General features: G+C 32.9%; 1 protein-coding gene across 1 annotated transcript in view; it reads left to right on the top strand.

The window, feature by feature from the left end:
• DNAH8 (dynein axonemal heavy chain 8) overlaps positions 1-19,270 on the top strand; it is a 123,687-nt gene that overhangs the window by 42,726 nt on the left and 61,691 nt on the right. Inside the window, 22 exon segments of the mRNA XM_050316240.1 lie at positions 202-306; positions 1,217-1,330; positions 1,928-1,990; positions 2,989-3,089; positions 3,976-4,113; positions 5,335-5,525; positions 5,528-5,574; positions 6,627-6,826; positions 7,178-7,331; positions 7,436-7,599; positions 7,759-7,861; positions 8,416-8,520; positions 8,814-8,975; positions 10,831-11,055; positions 12,042-12,214; positions 13,924-14,102; positions 14,896-15,083; positions 15,835-15,921; positions 16,020-16,127; positions 16,786-16,920; positions 17,535-17,696; positions 18,518-18,764. Coding sequence (XP_050172197.1) covers positions 202-306; positions 1,217-1,330; positions 1,928-1,990; positions 2,989-3,089; positions 3,976-4,113; positions 5,335-5,525; positions 5,528-5,574; positions 6,627-6,826; positions 7,178-7,331; positions 7,436-7,599; positions 7,759-7,861; positions 8,416-8,520; positions 8,814-8,975; positions 10,831-11,055; positions 12,042-12,214; positions 13,924-14,102; positions 14,896-15,083; positions 15,835-15,921; positions 16,020-16,127; positions 16,786-16,920; positions 17,535-17,696; positions 18,518-18,764 — 3,151 coding nt within the window.

Raw genomic sequence — 19,270 nt, 5'->3', positions numbered from 1 at the left:
TTTCCTAGTATTACAGCCAAGAAATCTTTGAAGAAATATTTTTTGCTCTTGTTGCCTAGTTCTTCATTCATCATCCTTATTTTAAAAAAATGCCTAAAATACATTAACAGATTTCCTTTTACATGTGTTTTACAAATTTGATCTATTTCCTGCAAATGAACTTACAGTGCATCATTCCTAAGGTTTTATTTTTTCATCTAGGAAGCCTATGGCATTTTAAATACATATAAACTGGAGATTACAAAAGAGGAATCAGAGGGCATTGATACAATGAGAGCTTCTTTTAAGAAATTACAGAGTATAGCTGTGAGTATATAAAATTATGTTGTTTTCCATTTGTCTTCCTGTGCTTTTTCTCAGAATAAAAATGGGAGTCCTCTCAAAAATGACCTCTCACTTTTGACCTCAGTTGTGCACCAGGGTCTATACTTTCTGTTGCTAGGTTAATTTTCTAATTTGTTTTTAATATTTAAATATTATTGTAGCTTTTAGACATATGTTTAAAACCTGCAAGAAAATGAGAAATTTGTTGTGTCTCTGCTCTTCTCACCTTCATTTCCAGTTCTTGTGTCATTCTTCTCTGACCAGGGATTTTATTACCCTTAGGTTATCTGTTTTTAAGAAGTGCATACTCTGCCAGTGCCCTTACCCATAAGCAGTGATTGTCCTTTATCACTTAGGACAGCCTTATATCCCTCAAAAGCTCTATGTTTATAGAGTGTTTTAGGTAATGGAAGTGGTTAAATAGAAATAAGTAGATATTTTGTTGAAAGGACTTCAGAGTATGTTTTACATTTGCACACAGTTCTTGGTTCTTTCTCTCAAGCTTTTGAACAAAGGATAAGAACGTTGTTAAAGAGAAGGCTGAGCCATCCATGAGGAAGATGAGTCCAACACTTTGGAGTTTGAGGATTTTTTTGGAGGGAGGAAAGAAAGAGAATAAGGATCTTTTTGTTTTGTCACCCCCTTGTAATGAAACACAGTCCCTTAAAAGTGGAGATTTTGTTATGGTTTTTGGTTGAGGTGGTTGAGTTTTTTCTCTCTCAAAAATTTAATGTATAACAACATAAGAGGAAAAAAATGTTTTTAGCTTCAAATACTCAATTCTTGTCAAAAATTTGATGTGTTTTATTTATGGTTTTGATTTATATATAACTCAAATATCTGCACCTGATTTCTACAGAAATAACTTTGATGTTAATCTTTTCTGTGTCAGACCCAAGTTCAAGATGAGTTGGTTCAAGTTCAGCCCAAATTTAAGACAGAATTGCTGGAATCAGTTGCAGTTTTTCAGGAGGATGTATCTAACTTTGAAACATCGTATGAAACGGTAAATGAATTTAGTAGTTGCATGCAAAACTTGTACTTAGTTTCTTAATATTTTTGGTTTGCAGCATTTGGTTGCCAGAATTTTATTCTGCTCAGCTACTGATGTTTGATGCTATGGTTGCTAAGCAGTCATCATTGTAGGTCAGACTTTTCAGTATGAATAGCAGTGCACACAACTCTGTAAAGAAAGAGAGGTCCTGGTGGTACAACTTGTCATGAAATCTTAATTATAAATTAAATTGCATAATAATTAAATTACAAATTAATTCAGAAATTGTGGCACATGTGGCCTCTTTGCTCATCTATCAACATGAAAAAGGACAGTCTCAGGCCACAGCCTGAGTATTTTATTTTCAGCAAAATAACAAAGTATGAAAAGTTACAGTCCTATTGAGTATAATTAAGGTAAAGGATTTTGAATTGCATAGAAGTTATCTTTTCTGAGATTTACCATTGTAAGTATCGCATTACTAAGATACATAGCTTGACTGCAATTTGACTAACAAAAAATAGGTATTTTGTGATGACCTGTAAATATACAGGGGCTTCAGTCACTTTGTGAATTAATTTTATTTTTTTCAAATTGCTTATTTGAAAGGAAGGGCCTATGGTTCCAAGTATTCCACCTCAGGAAGCCAGTAAGAGGCTACAGATCTTTCAGGTCAGAAAGTAAACTTTTACATTTCCAAATAATTAAAATTAGATTTGCTATTGCTTATCATAACAAGTTTATCAAACTATAATTTGGATATCTCTGTAATATTATGATAACTATAGTTTCTCTCATGCAAAGCCTCCCTTAATAGGAAGAATTGATTGATTGATTTTCTTCATTCTTCACATTTTGTAAGCAGAAATTGTCAACTTGAAGTAATAAAATCAATAGAAATGATAATTACTTAAAAGAAGCCAGCTTACAAAGCTGACGTGAGGCAATCTTTTAATCTTTTAAAGATCCCATTTTCCATTAGATAATTGTCTTTCAACCTGATATTTGTTTGCTATGGACCTCAGCTTACAGGTCCATGAGCAGTTTTTGATTATTTTTAATCCTTCCCTTTTCTGCAAGTTATAGTAACTTGAATAGTACTTTTGTCAGTCTTACATATTGTATGGTTTGTAAAAAGTAAGTTCTAAGTTTGAGAAAAGCACTGAGTAACTGAAAGAAGATGCTTAAATATTCTAATGTGTCTAATATGTACTGAAAATTGAGTGATTTTGGTTAAATTTACTGTATTTCTTTTTTTGCCAAGAGAATGCTTTGTACTTATGGATACTAATTGTGGAAATAAATTTTTGGCATTCCAGTGTTTTTCTTCAGGCTATATATTTTACCATTTCATACAAATATTTTCTTTTTTATTTTTTTTGTCAATTATGTGGAATTCATTTTACATCTCAGTTTTATGAGATGCTTCTTTGAATAATTGCTTCTTATGTAAACTTTCACTTTTTGGATTCACTGTGTGGACTTGAGTATTACGTTACATGAAGACTGTTCAAAACTTTAGATCGAAAACATTTTCAGATATCTACATATACTTCTAACAGAATTAGTACAGGTTTAAAACTGTTTAAGGATTTATTATTAGACAATTTTAAATTAAAACTTATAAACTTATATTTTCATTTTGTCTGTATGAAATATAATTTGAACAGTGTAACTTCGATGAGTTGTGGAGAAAGTTTATCACATACTCATCTGGTGAACGGTTGTTTGGATTGCCTGTCACAGAGTATGAAGGTTTGCATAAAGTCAGGTAACTGTGAAATAGAGCTGTCTTAAGTGTTTATTAAGTATGTTGGAAAATCTTAGGCTTATACCAAAGGGGAAAAATATTACAATATGCAAGTTCTCCATTGCCATAGATAGATACATAGATGAATGAACATTTTGCAGATCTAATGAATTTGCCAATAAAAATAATTCTATTTATTTATTATTGTAACAGAACCATACCAGAAGATTTTACTGTGTATAAATACTATAGTATAAGTAGCAATATGCTCTGTTCTAGAAATACAGATATAAATAAAAATACATATATAAATAGATGAGTAAATATAGTATTATATATTAAGATAATGTAGAAAGTGAAGAAGAAGATGCAATGGAAAGTCTCACAATATATGAAGAATTTAACTGCAGCTTTTGTGAAAATATGAATTTTTTGAGCAGCTGTAGAAATGGGTATCAGAATCTAAAATGTTTGCACATTTCCATGGTTTGATGATGGTTCACACCAGATGAGGGTCTGACCCTTTCTGGCTGTTTTTTAGTTCAGACTCAGAGACTGCTTCTGGAGTAAATTGACTACTTGTTCCCACTTACTGTGCTCTGTTTTGCATGCATTTCAGGGTATATAACCGAGGTTCCTTTTGGGTGAATGGAAGTTTTGCAGAACTAGATGAAAGCAAAACTTCTCCAAACAAGTTCAGTGTGGATATTAAGTCCTTAGCACCAACCATCTGCTCTTTTTTGTGGATTTTCTTTTATGAAGCATTCTTTTCTGCATTAAGAAACATACTCTGATTGATCTACCTCTGTTTTTTCCTAACAATGTTACATATACCAAATATTTAACTATTGTAAGATATCCAGAGAGCTGATTGAAATTACTGGCATAATTGCTTCTTTTTTCCCAGGAAGGAGTTGGCCTTGCTTCAGAAATTGTATGGATTATATGATACTGTAATAAGCACTATCGATGGTTATTATGACATACTTTGGACAGAGGTAGATATTGAAAAAATTACTACTGAACTTCAGGATTTTCAAAACAGGTATGTTTATAATATGAATAGTAACAGATGTTAAATGCATTAAGGTTCAGGTGAGTTCAGCAGAGCCATTTGATATATTTAAAGTTTCTGTGAATAAGGTTTATCATAAAGCAATAAGATTATTCAAGAAAGAGGGAAATAAAACCATACTGTCAGTTATGCACCTTTTACCTCTAATTTTGATAATTGAAGGGCATACGATCAGCTGAAGCGTCAGTCTCCTTATCTAAACCAATCAAGAGGTCAGGAGGGCTGAAATTTTACTTGTAGAAGTTAAGTTCTTCAACTGGGATGATCAGCACATTTATTTTAAGCTTTGAATACAAGAATAACAAACACGAGATACCTCCCCCCTCAGAGAAAGTCAGGCAGGTGTTAAACATCCAGTTTGACAGCACCTGGGGAACTAACCAACACAAATATATCGGCAACCACTTAGTACTGACATAACTCTAAACCACAGACTGCTATATTGTATCTGATTACTGAAAATATGAAATTATATCAGTGGCAGATAGAGAAATAAGTGATAAATTATGCAAAACTAAGGCTTTATTATTTTTCCAGCTAAGGATATACTTTATTGTTTACAATTGGGCATTTCCAGGGTAGGTCAGCTTGTTAGCTCTTAGGGTGTAGGCTCTGTAAAAGTGTGGTCAAAGAGATTAATACTTGTTTAACTGTTCTGCTGAGTTTTTTCCACATTAGAAGTATGTAATTTTCATTAGTGATTAGTTTCTGGACCACTAATGAAAAGTGAGGGAGAAGGTGGTCATATCTGTCTCATTTTCATGTCTATCTCCAAAGTGGTGTGTTAATAAGTACCATGTCTATTCCTGATATTTAAATTGGAGTAAATATTGTATTTATACGAGGCTTTCATATATGAAATTTAACAAATTTTGCCTTGTTTTTTCTCTACCAATAAAGAGTTTCTGATGAGGAGCAGATAAGTTATGTTTTCATGGAAATTACAATATTTTTTTATTTTCAAAGAACATATCAGTAGCTGAGACTGTGAAATATTGTGATTTGTTAGTAGGGCATTTGCAACAGTTTTTCCCAAAAAGGTAGGCTAACTGACACAAATTGGAATTTTACATAGAAAATGTTGACCACAATACAATCCACTTCATATCTCCATGTTTAAACAATGGTTTAAACAATTCCTATTTTGAGAGAAGAGGCATTTACTACCGTATCGATTTAATTTAACTGCAGGTGCCGTAGACTGCCTAAAGGCCTCCACCACTGGCAAGCGTTTTCAGATCTCAAGAAAAGAATTGAGGATTTTATTGAGTGTTGTTCTTTGCTGGAAATGATGTCTGACAAAGCAATGAAGCCAAGACACTGGGAACGTATTGCTGAAACAACCGGACATGAATTTGATGTCGAATCTGAAACCTTTTGCCTTCGAACATCATGGAAGCACCAATTCTCAAGTATAAAGAAGATCTTGAGGTAGGGGCATACATTTTTTCCCTCCTTGTTCATTTTCTATTATTAACAAAAATAGTGTGATTACTTATAAACTGATTACCTTCTTTTAAAATATTTTTTTACTTTATTAAAGTCCTTGGCTCTTAATCAGAACACACTAGTTTAAACCAATTTATATTTTATTTAGAAGTTTTTATGGATATGAATAAAGACAGAGGTAGCAGCTGGAATCTTTGGATACTTATTTTTAGATAATATCTTTGAATTCTTCTTGCCATTATTTTATATGATTTTCTTAGCTCTTTATAAACAGGTAAAAAACCTCAAACAAAACATTGAATGATCATGGCCTCTTAATTTTTTAACTCTGTGATAGCTTTAAAATGTAGTAGATAAATCATAAATTTTAGAGGAAGGCTTCATGCTTAATAATATTTAAGAATTTCCTAGATTATTGTGGCTTCTTTTGAACCATACAACTTCACAAAGAACCCCCAACTTAACTTGAGAAAACTCAGTGGAGTTTGCATGTTTCATATGATAAATATGCATGCAAAAGCTATATATATATATATATATCTCAAAAGATATATGTATATATAGATCTCAAAAGCTCTGTGTGCATATGTATATATCCATACTTGATTTATATGGAAGAACTTATATGGAACCATTCCAAGTGATCTGCTTAATTTTGAATTAAGCTCTGATTTGAAGTGAGTATTGGACTTGATGACTTTTCCAACTTAAACTATTCTTAGGTCCTGTGATTCTGTAAACTGAAATGTGGTAAGAGTCCCAGTTCATCTGGTGATGAGTCTACATCACTACACTCCTTAGGCCTTGTAAAAATTATGATTCAGAAATCTTGTTACACAGAAATAACAAAATGTGAAGCCACAGAAAACATTTATCCATCCACTTCCAAGTGTGCACTTTTCAGTTATCCATACAAGTAGTTTGAGTGAGTAAAATTCATGGTGTGATCTCTGCAATTTTTTATTATGTGCAGTATTATCAAAGATTTAATTTCAGAAGAATGGAGAGTCTAAAAAATGGTTCTTTCTTTGCAGGATATATGCATATCTGCCATGAAGGAAAAGGATATAGAAGCCAAACTATCTCAAGTAGCTGAGACGTGGGGAAACCAAATTCTGAGCTTTTCACAGTTCAAAACAAGAGGAGAGTTACTGTTAAAGGGAATTGAATCATCAGAACTTTTGGTATTGATGGAGGACAGCTTAATGATTCTTGACTCTTTACTGTCCAATAGGTACTTGGAATCATATATGGTATTTTCAGAAACACACTGAGGTAGCAACAGTACTGTTAATGAGATAAATTAGCAATAAATTTGAATTAAGTATTTTTAAATAAAAAAATGTTACAATGCCTAATGAAAAATATCCTCACGTGAAAGGCTTCCACATATAAGTAGTAAACTTTTGTCTCAGTATATTTGAATGTAATCGAACTGGTAAAATCATTTCCATGAGGTTGTTCTTGTTCTAAGTAAAACAGCTAGTTAGTTTGTTCTGTTTTTTTTTTTCCCACCATTGTAAGTATTTATTTTTAAATTAGCTTTATTTAGAATTAAATAATTTCTACTTCTCTGCATTTTTAGGTACAATACAGCATTTAAAAAGCAAATTCAGAGCTGGGTTTATAAACTAAGCAACTCTGCGCACATAATTGAAGAATGGCTGGTTGTGCAGAACCTTTGGATTTATCTTGAAGCTGTTTTTGTAGCAGGGGATATTGCAAAAGAGTTACCCCAGGTAAGCTTCACAATACTGGCCTATTGTTGTGCATTAAAAGCTGTGTGTGTAATAATCTCCAACAGATTATGATGTGAAAGGACTTATGCTTTTGCTATATATAGGAAGCAAAGCGTTTTCAGAATATTGACAAATCATGGGTAAAAATAATGCAACGAGCTCATGAAAACCCAAATGTAGTAGCCTGCTGTGTTGGAGATGATACTATGGAGCAAATTCTCCCTCAGTTACATGAACAGTTGGAATCATGTCAGAAATCACTTACAGGGTAAGTGATAGTAAGGGAATTGTTTGATTTTTTAATACGTTATTATGTTGTAAATAATTTATATTGAACATTAACTGGATTTTAGTTTTACTTACACCCTTATACAGAAAACAATGATGACCTGAAATAGTTTAATAAGAATCTTGTTCAATTTTAAAGGTATTTAGAGAAGAAAAGGCTACTGTTTCCAAGGTTCTTTTTTATTTCTGATCCTGCACTTGTTGAAATTCTTGGACAAGCAAGTGATTCTCATACAATTCAGGTACAACCTCAGTGATTTTTTTTCTGCTTACAACAAAAAAATTAGAATATGGAGAAACATTTAATAAATTAAAATTTAAAACATTTTACTCTTATAAAATTTGCTTGAGAAAAAAATTCACTTCTTGCTCTTTGGTCTTTGAAAAAGTATGAAATAGATACCTGTAATTTAAAAAAATCTTCAGAATTCAGAACACTGGAATGTGGTCCCATCAGGTGATTTGCAGGTGGTTCCTTTCACAACTGAACAAAATAGAAGGGATCTTGTCAAACTTTCCTGCTTTGCATATTGCAAAATTCATCCAGCTAGTCTGGATGGTTACTGAAGGGTTGATTGAGATGAAGCCAGTTGATCTCTCCTAGATCACCTCTGGAAACTGTAAAAACACAGTAGTCGGAGATAAAATTCTACACAGTAGTTTCTGTAATTATTACCTACAAATGGCCCGAAATTCATCTATAGGTTTAAGTGAACCTCTGCAGGATAACCTTATTTGAGATTTTTTTGCTAATGTGAAATATTTACATTGACTAATTCCTGAATTATTCTTACAGCCACATCTGACTTCCATATCTGACAATATAAATGAAGTAGACTTTCATCCAAAGGATTATGATCGCATACTGGCAGTCATATCGAGAGAAGGAGAAAAAATTCCAGTAATTATCTGATTTTTTTTCCCCAGAAGTGTTTATAGATAAGTAATTTTATTATTGAACATCTAAGATAGAGTAAATTGAATTATTGTTCGTTACTAATAAATATTTCAAGGATTGTTGTTAACAAAACTCAAATATGTCTTCATTAAACATATTTATGGTACACTAACTGAAGTAAAATCTGTAGTTGTCATAAATAGAAATCTAGTAACTATGTAGTAACTCATGTTACTGGAACAGAAAGCTGGTAACTGCGTTCTATTTTATACCCTTTACTGTAATTAATTTTTCAGTTGGACACTCCAGTGCTTGCAAAAGGACCAGTAGAACTTTGGTTGAAGATTTTATTGCAAGTGCAGCAGAAGTCATTGCATGGCATAATTAGGGCAGCATTTTACCAAATTAGTGACCCAGGATGTCAGCTACTGAATTTTCTTAATCAATTTCCAGCACAGGTAAGAATACAAGGTGTGAGTGTGTGTGTGCAGTCTGGGTTGTGTTTGGGGGTAGGTGGAAGGTAAAGAGCATGTGCAATTGCCTATATGAGAAAGTTTTCATAGAGGAAACAAGGGGAAGGATCTACTCAGTAGAAGGCAGTCCTTAATGTCTTAAATTTTGGCACCCTGTATATATCATAATATTTTTCTTGCAATCTTCTTTAAAATTACTTTTTTTTTCTTTTCTCAGAGAATATAAAGTAGAGCTTGTATTTTCTGTGATGGATATTGAAGCCCTTTCAGCAGCAAATAAAATTTCATGTGCAGATTGATTTCTATCTCATAATTTAAGATTGCAAGAGCTATGATTATGATTATTTATCTCATAATTTACAAGAGTTACCTCATAGTTCGTGTCTTTGTCACTTATGATAATGCAGTCCTGGTAGAAACCTATGTTGAAATATTCTGGTTTACCTAGAAAACTCCTCCATCTTACTGATAATTCTTAAATATCATTAACAAGTAATGAATTGTTTCCCATCTTGTACAAATTCTGAATCTATAATTTGCTAATTGGTACAATACTGGGTGTAATTTTTTAATAAAAAATTTTGCAAAAATTAGAACTGGTCGGTATGTTGCTAATTAAAAAAAAAAACACCTATCAATACATTTAAATATCTAGGAGAATTATCTTAAAGGTGTACTTATGATGTAATTATGTATTGTGTCACCATTATTTATTTGAAAAATTCCACTACTTTAAACAGATAGGGACTATCTGTCTTGTCAGACATTTGAAAGTGGCTTTATTACCATTGCAGAAGTTTTTTTTTCATATGTCTTGCTAATCCATATTTCCTTATATTCAAAAAATTTTTTGTGCTAGAAGGATTTGGCCAAGAAATTTTTACAGAGAAAGAAAAGCTGTGTTAAAGGAGAGAGAAGAAATTGGGCAAAATACTGACAAACACGAAATGTTTTCTTCAAACTGCTTTATTTCCTGTCTCAGAAACTTCTTTTATAGGTAGCACTAGAAAGTCACATCCAAATATTTGATTTTTGTTTTCCTTTGACCATTCATTCTAAAATAAATTTGTTTTAGATTCTATTTATTATAGCCTGATGATTTTACAATGGTGAGATATCTCCTGCTACACAAACTCTGTAACCATGAACTCACTACAGGTATAAGGAGATGAAAAAGTAAAAGTGGTTGAGTCAAATTTTTAGGGCTTGATGCCTTGTGAATATAGAAATGTTGGGAGTGAAGGTGATGCAGGGATACAGTGCTCAACTATCATTTTTTGCTGTGGGTATTGTAAATCAAAATCAATCTGAGATGGTGGTTTATGTTCAACATTCTGTAACTCTCTAGATTTATTTGGAAGCAAAATAACTTTTGGTTCAATGTTCTCTAGGCTGTACTCCAGTCCTGACAGAATGTTAGAAGGCAAGCCATCCCACATTCAGTAGCAATGGCCCAGAATTTTAATGTGCTTGAATTAGCTACAAATGGGCAGTGGGAAATTTTCAGAAGGTCTTGTATGCCCAGGACCAGTTTATGTTTCTGTTATTTTATGTTTATGTGGAGCACTCTAGAGGGCTTTTAGAAACTGACACTCATCCTTACTTTGAGTGTATCTCACTATGTGGCAAATTTTGATAAAATTTTAAAATGTCTTCTCAGGAAGGCACAGCAGAGCCAATTAATTCAGCACGGTATCCTGGTGAGATAGATTTATGCTGGATGTAGTGATATTTGTGACTGGCTACACCACAACTTATTGTTCCCACCCAAGACTTCTATAACAAGACTAGAGTTCAACAAGTGATTATGTTGAATATTTTTCACATATCACATTTTTAGGTTGGATTACTGGGAATTCAAATATTGTGGACACGTGATTCAGAGGAAGCTCTGAAGAATGCTAAGGAGGACAAAAAAATAATGGAAGTAACCAATGGCAGATTTCTGGATATTCTGAATGCTTTGATTGGCCAGACCACACATGATCTTTCCAAGTTTGACAGAGTGAAATTTGAAACACTTATTACCATTCATGTGCATCAGCGAGACATTTTTGATGATTTGGTAAAGTAGAGATTTTGATTTCTGACAATTAAATGCATTTTCTATCATAATGCTCTTTCTTATATGTGGCAGCTGCAGTTACATGTGTATGCATGAGTTTATAAGACAAAGATGTCCATAACCTCACCATAATCAAAATAATACAATTTTGCTTAAGCCAGAATAGCATTAATTTGTTCTGTCAACTAAATATTTTCGCCAAATGTCTACACCTCGAATATTTAAATTTTTCACTTCTTCCTATAAGTTGTTTTGATAGATAAAACCCTTTTATTATTTCCTTCCTTTGAAAAACAGCTGTATTAGTCTTACTTGCATAACTTAAAAAGTTGAGACTGCTGAGGACATTGTATCATTATAATTAATTTCCTCATGGCTTGTTACAAAATCTCAGTAGTTGACATGAGGCTACACTTCACTAAGGAGAGCACATATAAGACAAATAAACAAAAATTCCTACTAAAAATGGCAAAGAGTTGCAATCCTATACTAGAACTTATGAGACTGTGTTAAATTGTTACCATTCCTTTATTTGTTGAGGAATGGCATCCTTCAACGCTACATCTCTCACATTTTTTACTGCTGATGACACAGGCTTAGTAGATTATACAGCGTCTGCCTTCCATGCCTTGGTCACATCCTTCCTTCATCATGCCCTTTGTTCCAATCTGTTTGGTGGATTAAGAAGTATGCCATCTGCATTTCTCGCTTGGAAGGTGGACTCCACTACCAAAGCAATTTCAGATTTATTTGATTAACACAGATGTTGGAATGATCAGGTTAAATGATCAGGACGTCTTTTAGTATCAGTCTAGCATATATCTGAACATATTATATGATGTTTGATGTATTTAAGTTTACTTACACAGAAACTTTAACCTGAGTAATCACTTGTTATTCACATACAAATAAATATTTTATCACAACTGTCAAAGACAATAAATGTAGATGCTTTGTTATAACATATACGTTTACTTTCTTTTAAGGTAAAAATGAACATCAAAACACCAACTGATTTTGAGTGGTTAAAGCAGTCTAGATTCTACTATAAAGAGGATTCAGATCACGTCATTGTATCAATTACAGATGTTGATTTTATTTACCAAAATGAATTTCTGGGTTGCACTGATCGTCTGGTTATAACACCTCTTACAGACAGGTTAGAAAAATAATTATGGATAAGGAGTACTTTTAATATTTAGTGTTTCTTTAACATTTATCTTTAAAGAGGTACATTTTGAGTTAAGTCCTGTGTGGGCTAGGTCATTCATGAAAATATTCTCAAACATTTGCTTAATATAATCTTTTAGAAAAGATAAAATAGTCTGACTAATTTGTACACTTAATAATTCCTTTATCATTGCTCAGTCTTAGAAAGAACATTTAGTAATTTAGAAATTAATTGTTTTAAGGTTATATAGCAACATACAGTTCAGCAGTATACTGAAGAAAAGATTAGGTCGAATATTTCAAATATCGTAGTGAGAGATTCTATAAAGATTCTGTAGCCACTTTCTTTGAAAGTCTAATAAAACATCCCAGCCATATGCACTCACATTCTGTTCTTCTCTAGCTAGGCAAGCAAATGGCAAGTTTGTTTCAAATGTGGCTTAACAATAAGAATTGTATTTCTTTTTCCTCTTCAGAATTTCTTTGCTTCCTTTCTTCTCAAAATTCTTTTTCCATTCAATCCTTTCTTGAGATGTCACTTTTGACCAAATGAGAAAAAAAGGCCAGAAGATACTTCACTTACGAAGAGACACTCTCAAGAATTAAAAGTAGCTTTCACTCTACAGTCATTTCCTTTGTTACCGATGTGGTGTTTGTGTTTCTATGACTTTTTGAACACCTTTATTTCTACAGGAAATGTAGGAATGCTATTGTGACAATACGGAAAGTTCAGTAGATTTCTGCAGTGAAATGTGCTGCCCTCAGCAAATGAGTATTTTTGATGTAAAGTTGTTAGCTACCCCAAAATTGATCCCGGTAGAACTCTGGAGATAAAACCTTCCTGTCACTTCAAAGTTTCTTATTGTATAGAAAACATGAAAAATCCTGCAATGCAAGTTGGGCATAATAAATTATAGTCATTCAAACTAAACTGCAGTTAGTTATTATACTCCACTCAATTATGGATTAAAAACAAAGAAACTTCTTTTAGAAATGTGTTCAGAGTATGTTGATTTGACACTGAAGACAACCCATCATTTGTATAGGAACTTTGCTTTTTAATTCCTTTAGCATTACTCTCCCATACGTTACCATGAATGAAAATCATAACTAAGGCTCATATATAAATAAAACAGTAGTCTAGACTTTTTAAGACTTAAAGAAAAAAAAAGGTAAAGCTTAAGGTTGTGGGTTTTTTCCTAGAATGGTAAATATTTCTTAGCAATAACTGTGGAAGGGGACATATATCCTTATGCTTTCACACTTGAGGATTTAGGCAAAGGTAACATAATGAAATGTATACAGGTTAAGATGCTGCAGAATGTGATGACATGGTAGAACTGAACAGCAGAATCTGCTCTTTATACCTGTTAAGAGTTAATGATATATTCCTTTATGGGATGAACATTAATTTTTTTTTTAGCTCATTATCACCTAGGGTTTTTTTTGCTTGGTTGTTGCTTTTTTCTTGTTTGTTTGTGGATTTTTTTTCCTTTTAAAAGTAATGTTTAAATGCTGTATTTTGTGCCTTTTACCTCTCTGAACTTCTTGTACTCACAAAAATAATTGGAACTGCTTTATGAAGAAGTAGCATTTCAATATAGGAGCTGTAGAATCTATTGCATAAATTAATTGTTATATATATGCACATATATCTTTCATATAATTTAATAAATCCATATCAATTAACATTTGTAGGTGTTATATAACTTTAGCACAGGCTTTGGGAATGAACATGGGAGGAGCTCCAGCAGGACCAGCTGGAACTGGTAAAACAGAAACAACAAAAGACATGGGAAAGGCTCTGGGAAAATACGTCGTAGTCTTTAACTGCTCTGATCAAATGGACTTCAGAGGTTTGGGTAGGATTTTCAAAGGTAAGATTTCTTCACATAGGATAGAAAAGGCTTTCAGAGGTCATTTAGCAGATGCCATTAGAGCAGATTGCTCAGTACTTTACTCATGTTGGGTTTTGACTATCTCCTGGGATGGACATTCTGCAACACCTCTTTTCAAGTATTTTAACTATATTGAATTTAACAGTTTTTATATTTCCACTGACTTGGAATTTTGCACACTATGTCCGTTGTGTCCATGTGTCCATTGTCTCCTCTTCTTCCACTGCACCTCTGAGATGAGCCTGGCTCTTTTCTCAGTGCCTCCTGTTAGTGATAACAGCAATAGGCTGTTCCTTTAGCTTCCTCTTTAGGCTCAACAGATCATGGAGTTGTTCTGTTCTAGATACGGCACTTGAACTTCATGAGATTTCCATCACCTCATTTTTCAAAGTTATGGTATTTTGTAGCTCTCAATCACTTATTATTAATTTTTTGGCCTATATATAGCTTTTTGCAAATAATTAAATGGTGCTCTACAATAAAAGGATGCACTCACCGAAAGATCTGGACAAAATATATACCAATTGCCCCAAAATATAAAAATATTTTTTTTGGACTTTGATTCACTTGTAAACCTTGTGTATAAATCAACTAGTGTTAATTCAGATTGTTATGGAAATAGTCAGGAGGATTGGAGGAAGATAGGCCTTGACCATGGGACAATAAATAAAAGCAGTGTAATTTAATTATTTGCAAAAAAAGTAATTTAGACCAGATATCTCAAATATGCCTGGAGAACAACAGATAATATTTTCTGCTGTCCCTTTTTTAGGTCTTGCCCAGTCAGGATCTTGGGGATGTTTTGACGAATTCAACCGAATTGAATTGCCTGTCTTGTCAGTAGCAGCCCAACAAATCTATATTATTTTAACAGCAAGAAAAGAAAAAAAAAAGCAGTTCATTTTTGCTGATGGAGACTGTGTAGATTTAAATCCAGAGTTTGGAATTTTCCTAACTATGGTAAATGTAGTAATAATTACAAAGAAGTGATAAATTATATTATATAGAGGTTAAATGGCAAGGTGAAAATAAGCAGTTTTATTAATTAAGTGATGCTGTCACTATAGAATTAGACTAAACAGTTCAACACATAATCTGATTATTCACGAATGGCATGCCTTCATTTTGACTTTAATATTATTACAAAAGTTCATAATTGTTTCCCTTCATTGCTGTATTGTAATTCATTATGCAGAATAAGAATTTGACTAAACTTCCAGAATTCTCTGTGCTCACTGAGAGGACTGAAACACTGATACACTTTACTACCCTACCTTGAAATGCTTTAACAGTGTTAATGAGAGTGATACTGGTGGGGAAGGGGAGGTAAGAACATTCACTTAAAGCAGGAAATAGAACAAAGACATTCTTTGGGGACATATGTCTTGACTAATTCATACTTTTCATGGATATGTAAAAATTTTTCAAGCTCCCAGATACAGAATACTAACTTTCAGAGTATGCTATCTTGTTGCCACAGGATTCTTGAGGCTTTATAACACTAATTCCTGTATCTCATGAGCAGGAAATTTTAAAGTGTATGTTTCCTAATGCCAAGGCAGAAGACAATCCAAGATGACTTTATGAGAGATTAAAATTTTAGTAGCTTGTAGACAAGAGTTTTAACTCTGAACTGATCTAAGTATTTCTATATGCATTTACTGTTGTTTTGACTATTGTAAATAATAATGCAGTATGTTTTCTTATATAGAATCCTGGATATGCTGGACGTCAAGAGCTACCAGAAAATCTCAAAATTCAGTTTAGAACTGTTGCAATGATGGTTCCAGATAGACAGGTAAAAATCCTGAATACACTGAAAGGAAAAATATGTTTTACTTTGATGACCTGTCTCCAGGAGAAACTAATGGAATTTCTACAAAAATTGTATTTCAGATAATTATAAGAGTTAAACTTGCAAGTTACGGATTTATTGATAATGTGGTGCTGTCTAAGAAATTCTTTGTTCTTTATAAACTTTGTGAGGAACAGCTCACTAAGCAGGTAATGTTATATATTCCTTTCCTCTTTGTCTTCATAATAATATAATTAAAAATGATACTAGTTAGTAGTTAGATGATACTAGTTAGTTACAAGTACATGAGGTTCTCTACCTAAATAGGGCAGCTGGGTAAAAATTATCCTGGTCATGTCATTTTTCTGTAAGAATTATCTAGGGCTAGAGTAAGTAGCTGGAAACTACAGGATAAATGTGCAGAGTTTGATTTAAGTTGCTCATATCCTGACAGCACTGCCTTGCTCTGAAGTTTATGCTTTAAGCCGCCTCAGGTGGAAAGAGACAGTCTTGTCTGAACTATTAGTTTTTTAGAATCCTGCTATACAGAGCTATAAATAATTGCTATGTAGAATTATAAATTTTGAAATCAATGAAATTTAAATTAGAAAAGAAAAACCTTTTAACACACACCACCACACCTTTGTCCCTTCCCCTCCCCGCAACCCTCACCTTTGTGAAAACAGCCTTATTATCCTTTGTTTGTTTGAACAGAATAATTCCTAAACAGCAGCAACAATTCCTATTTTAGCTACCTTTTCCAGATAGGACAACTATACTATACAATATGGGAATAAGACTTGATATACTGATGAAATAAAGCTAGAGAATTTGTTACTGATGCATAAGCCTTATACTGCTCTCTAGGTCCATTACGACTTTGGTCTGAGGAATATCCTTTCAGTACTGAGGACTCTTGGAACTCAGAAGAGGGCCAGGCCAGATGACAGTGAATTAAGTATTGTTATGAGAGGGCTAAGAGACATGAATCTTTCTAAGCTGGTAAGAATCTAGTTTAATATTTTAGCACGACATAAAAGCAAGCCTACTGGATTTTTCATGGATTTTGTATTAGAATAGAAAAAATATCAAGCATCTTCTTCTTTATAAATTGAAACATGATAATCTTCATGTTATCATTAAACAGCAGAGAGCTTATTAGACTTGTAAATAGTGCTCAGTGTACAAAGGTTCAAATAGATTAATAGTGGCTTGCCTGTGCATGAGACTTTTTATGTACTGACTTGTGTACAGACTGACTACCATAAGTAAATTGAATAATGAGTACTCACGAAATTAGACTTTTGAAGGTTTCTTTACAGATAGGACATTCTTTCCATACTGCAAGTGTTTTACAAATCAATTTTACAACTAGATTCCAATGTCTACTCAGTGGCAAATTTCTTTCAGTTTTGAATTTATTTTTTGCATGGCATGTGAATGACATTTTCAAAATGCAGTTTTTGTAGCAAGCTATCCTGTTGTCTGTCTTTAAGCATCTATATTTGGAAAATACATTCTTACTGCTCATTCTTTTAGAACAGAGATTAATTTTGGTTCAGAAATGTTCTTTGGATAACCACGCTTTAATTGCTTAATACATTTTTTTATTTCAGATAGATGAAGATGAGCCTTTGTTTCTTAGTCTCATCAATGATCTCTTTCCGGGGATACAGTTAGACAGTAGTACCTATGCTGAGCTTCAGACTGCAGTAGCTCATCAGGTGGAAGAGGCAGGATTGGTTAATCATCCACCATGGAATCTTAAGCTTGTTCAGGTAAAACTTTTTTTCCGAAACATATTTCAGAAACAGGAGTCAGAACAAGATGTTATTTGTTAAACCATTGTCTCACTCAAGAACTGCACGTCTAATATGGGAAAAAATGAAGGTTGTGTGTGTAAGACCTACACAACCGACTCACTGTGGTGCCTGTAGATTTTCTTCCTGTACTGATATAAGGCTTTGTTCAGCTTGCAGAGGAAGAACTATATATGCTTCCTCTTACAAGGTTCTGGCATCCAGGAGAACTATCACTGTTTTGTGCCTTTCAGTTCCTTCAGCAGGAGATACTTGTATAGGCAGATCTCTGACACTTCCATAACAAGCCTAATGCTAGTATTAAAAGACAAACAGAAAATTTAATGAAGAACTCTTCTGAAACTAAACTCACATAAAGTCCTAGAGAAAGTGCAGTCCCTATGTTTATTTCGTATACTCAGGTACTTTAGCACTAGTGATGAATCATACTTCTGTTGCATTAATGTTTTGCTACTATTCATTTTTCCTTTCAAATAATACAAAAAAACCTTTTAAAATCTGGTAAAACTATTTTCAGTTGCTTTGAAAAGTTTAGGTAAGGTTTAGTCCTTTAAATTGTTTATAGTAAACTTTCTTGAGGCTTAGAAGATTAGGATGTTATGTACTATTCCACAAAATGCTAAAATTCAGCAAATGCATGCTGAGTTTAATTCTGAGCATATAATTTTTAAGTCTGGTACATTTTTTCATCACAACTAAGTGCAAGCAAAAATCTTTTCGAAGCATATATTTGTTTTATTTTGATTTTTTTAATTGAAATATTTTGATTTTGTTAACAGTTGTATGAAACTTCTCTAGTACGTCATGGGTTGATGACACTTGGACCTAGTGGATCAGGAAAAACAATGGTCATAACTGTATTAATGAGAGCACTCACAGAATGTGGCCAGCCTCACAGGGAAATGAGAATGAACCCCAAAGCTATTACTGCTCCTCAAATGTTTGGAAAACTAGATGCTGCAACTAATGATTGGACGGATGGAATCTTTTCTACACTATGGAGGAAAACACTGAAAGCCAAAAAGGGTATATAAATACTTTGTGTGTGGTATCATAAAAATACACCTTGAATGATACATTGAAAAAAGTGTATTGAATTTGCAAATGTGGTGAAGTTCCCTGTTGAGGGAAACTACCAGAGAATATAGATGAGGTTACAGTTCACTCCTTAAGAAAGGGCAACAGTTTAAAAATTTATTATTTCAGTAGTATATCTACATTAAAAGCCAGATTATTTTCTTGCCACTTCAGTTCTACAGTGCAGATGTGTTATTTCAAAGCTGATAAATTATAGTTTATATTTACTTGTACTAATGGCACTATCTTTAAAATTATGTTTTTCCCATGTTTTTTCATATTTTATTTTTGGAATACTGAAATTCTTTTTCACAGAGTTTCATTTGCACCTGAAAAGAAAAAAACAAACTTACATTAAAGAAAGAGAATTCTTCTAGGGAAACTTCCTAGAAGGAGGGTGCTTTTAAAGTACAAATGAATTGTCTATATTGGAAAAGTATATGTTTACTCTTGGA

The sequence above is a fragment of the Myiozetetes cayanensis genome, unplaced genomic scaffold (assembly GCF_022539395.1).
Source record: "Myiozetetes cayanensis isolate MyiCay16 unplaced genomic scaffold, myiCay2020 scf2-11, whole genome shotgun sequence".
Classification (NCBI taxonomy): domain Eukaryota; kingdom Metazoa; phylum Chordata; class Aves; order Passeriformes; family Tyrannidae; genus Myiozetetes; species Myiozetetes cayanensis.
Note: the sequence above shows the minus strand (reverse complement) of the source record. Positions and strands in the feature narration are given on the sequence as shown.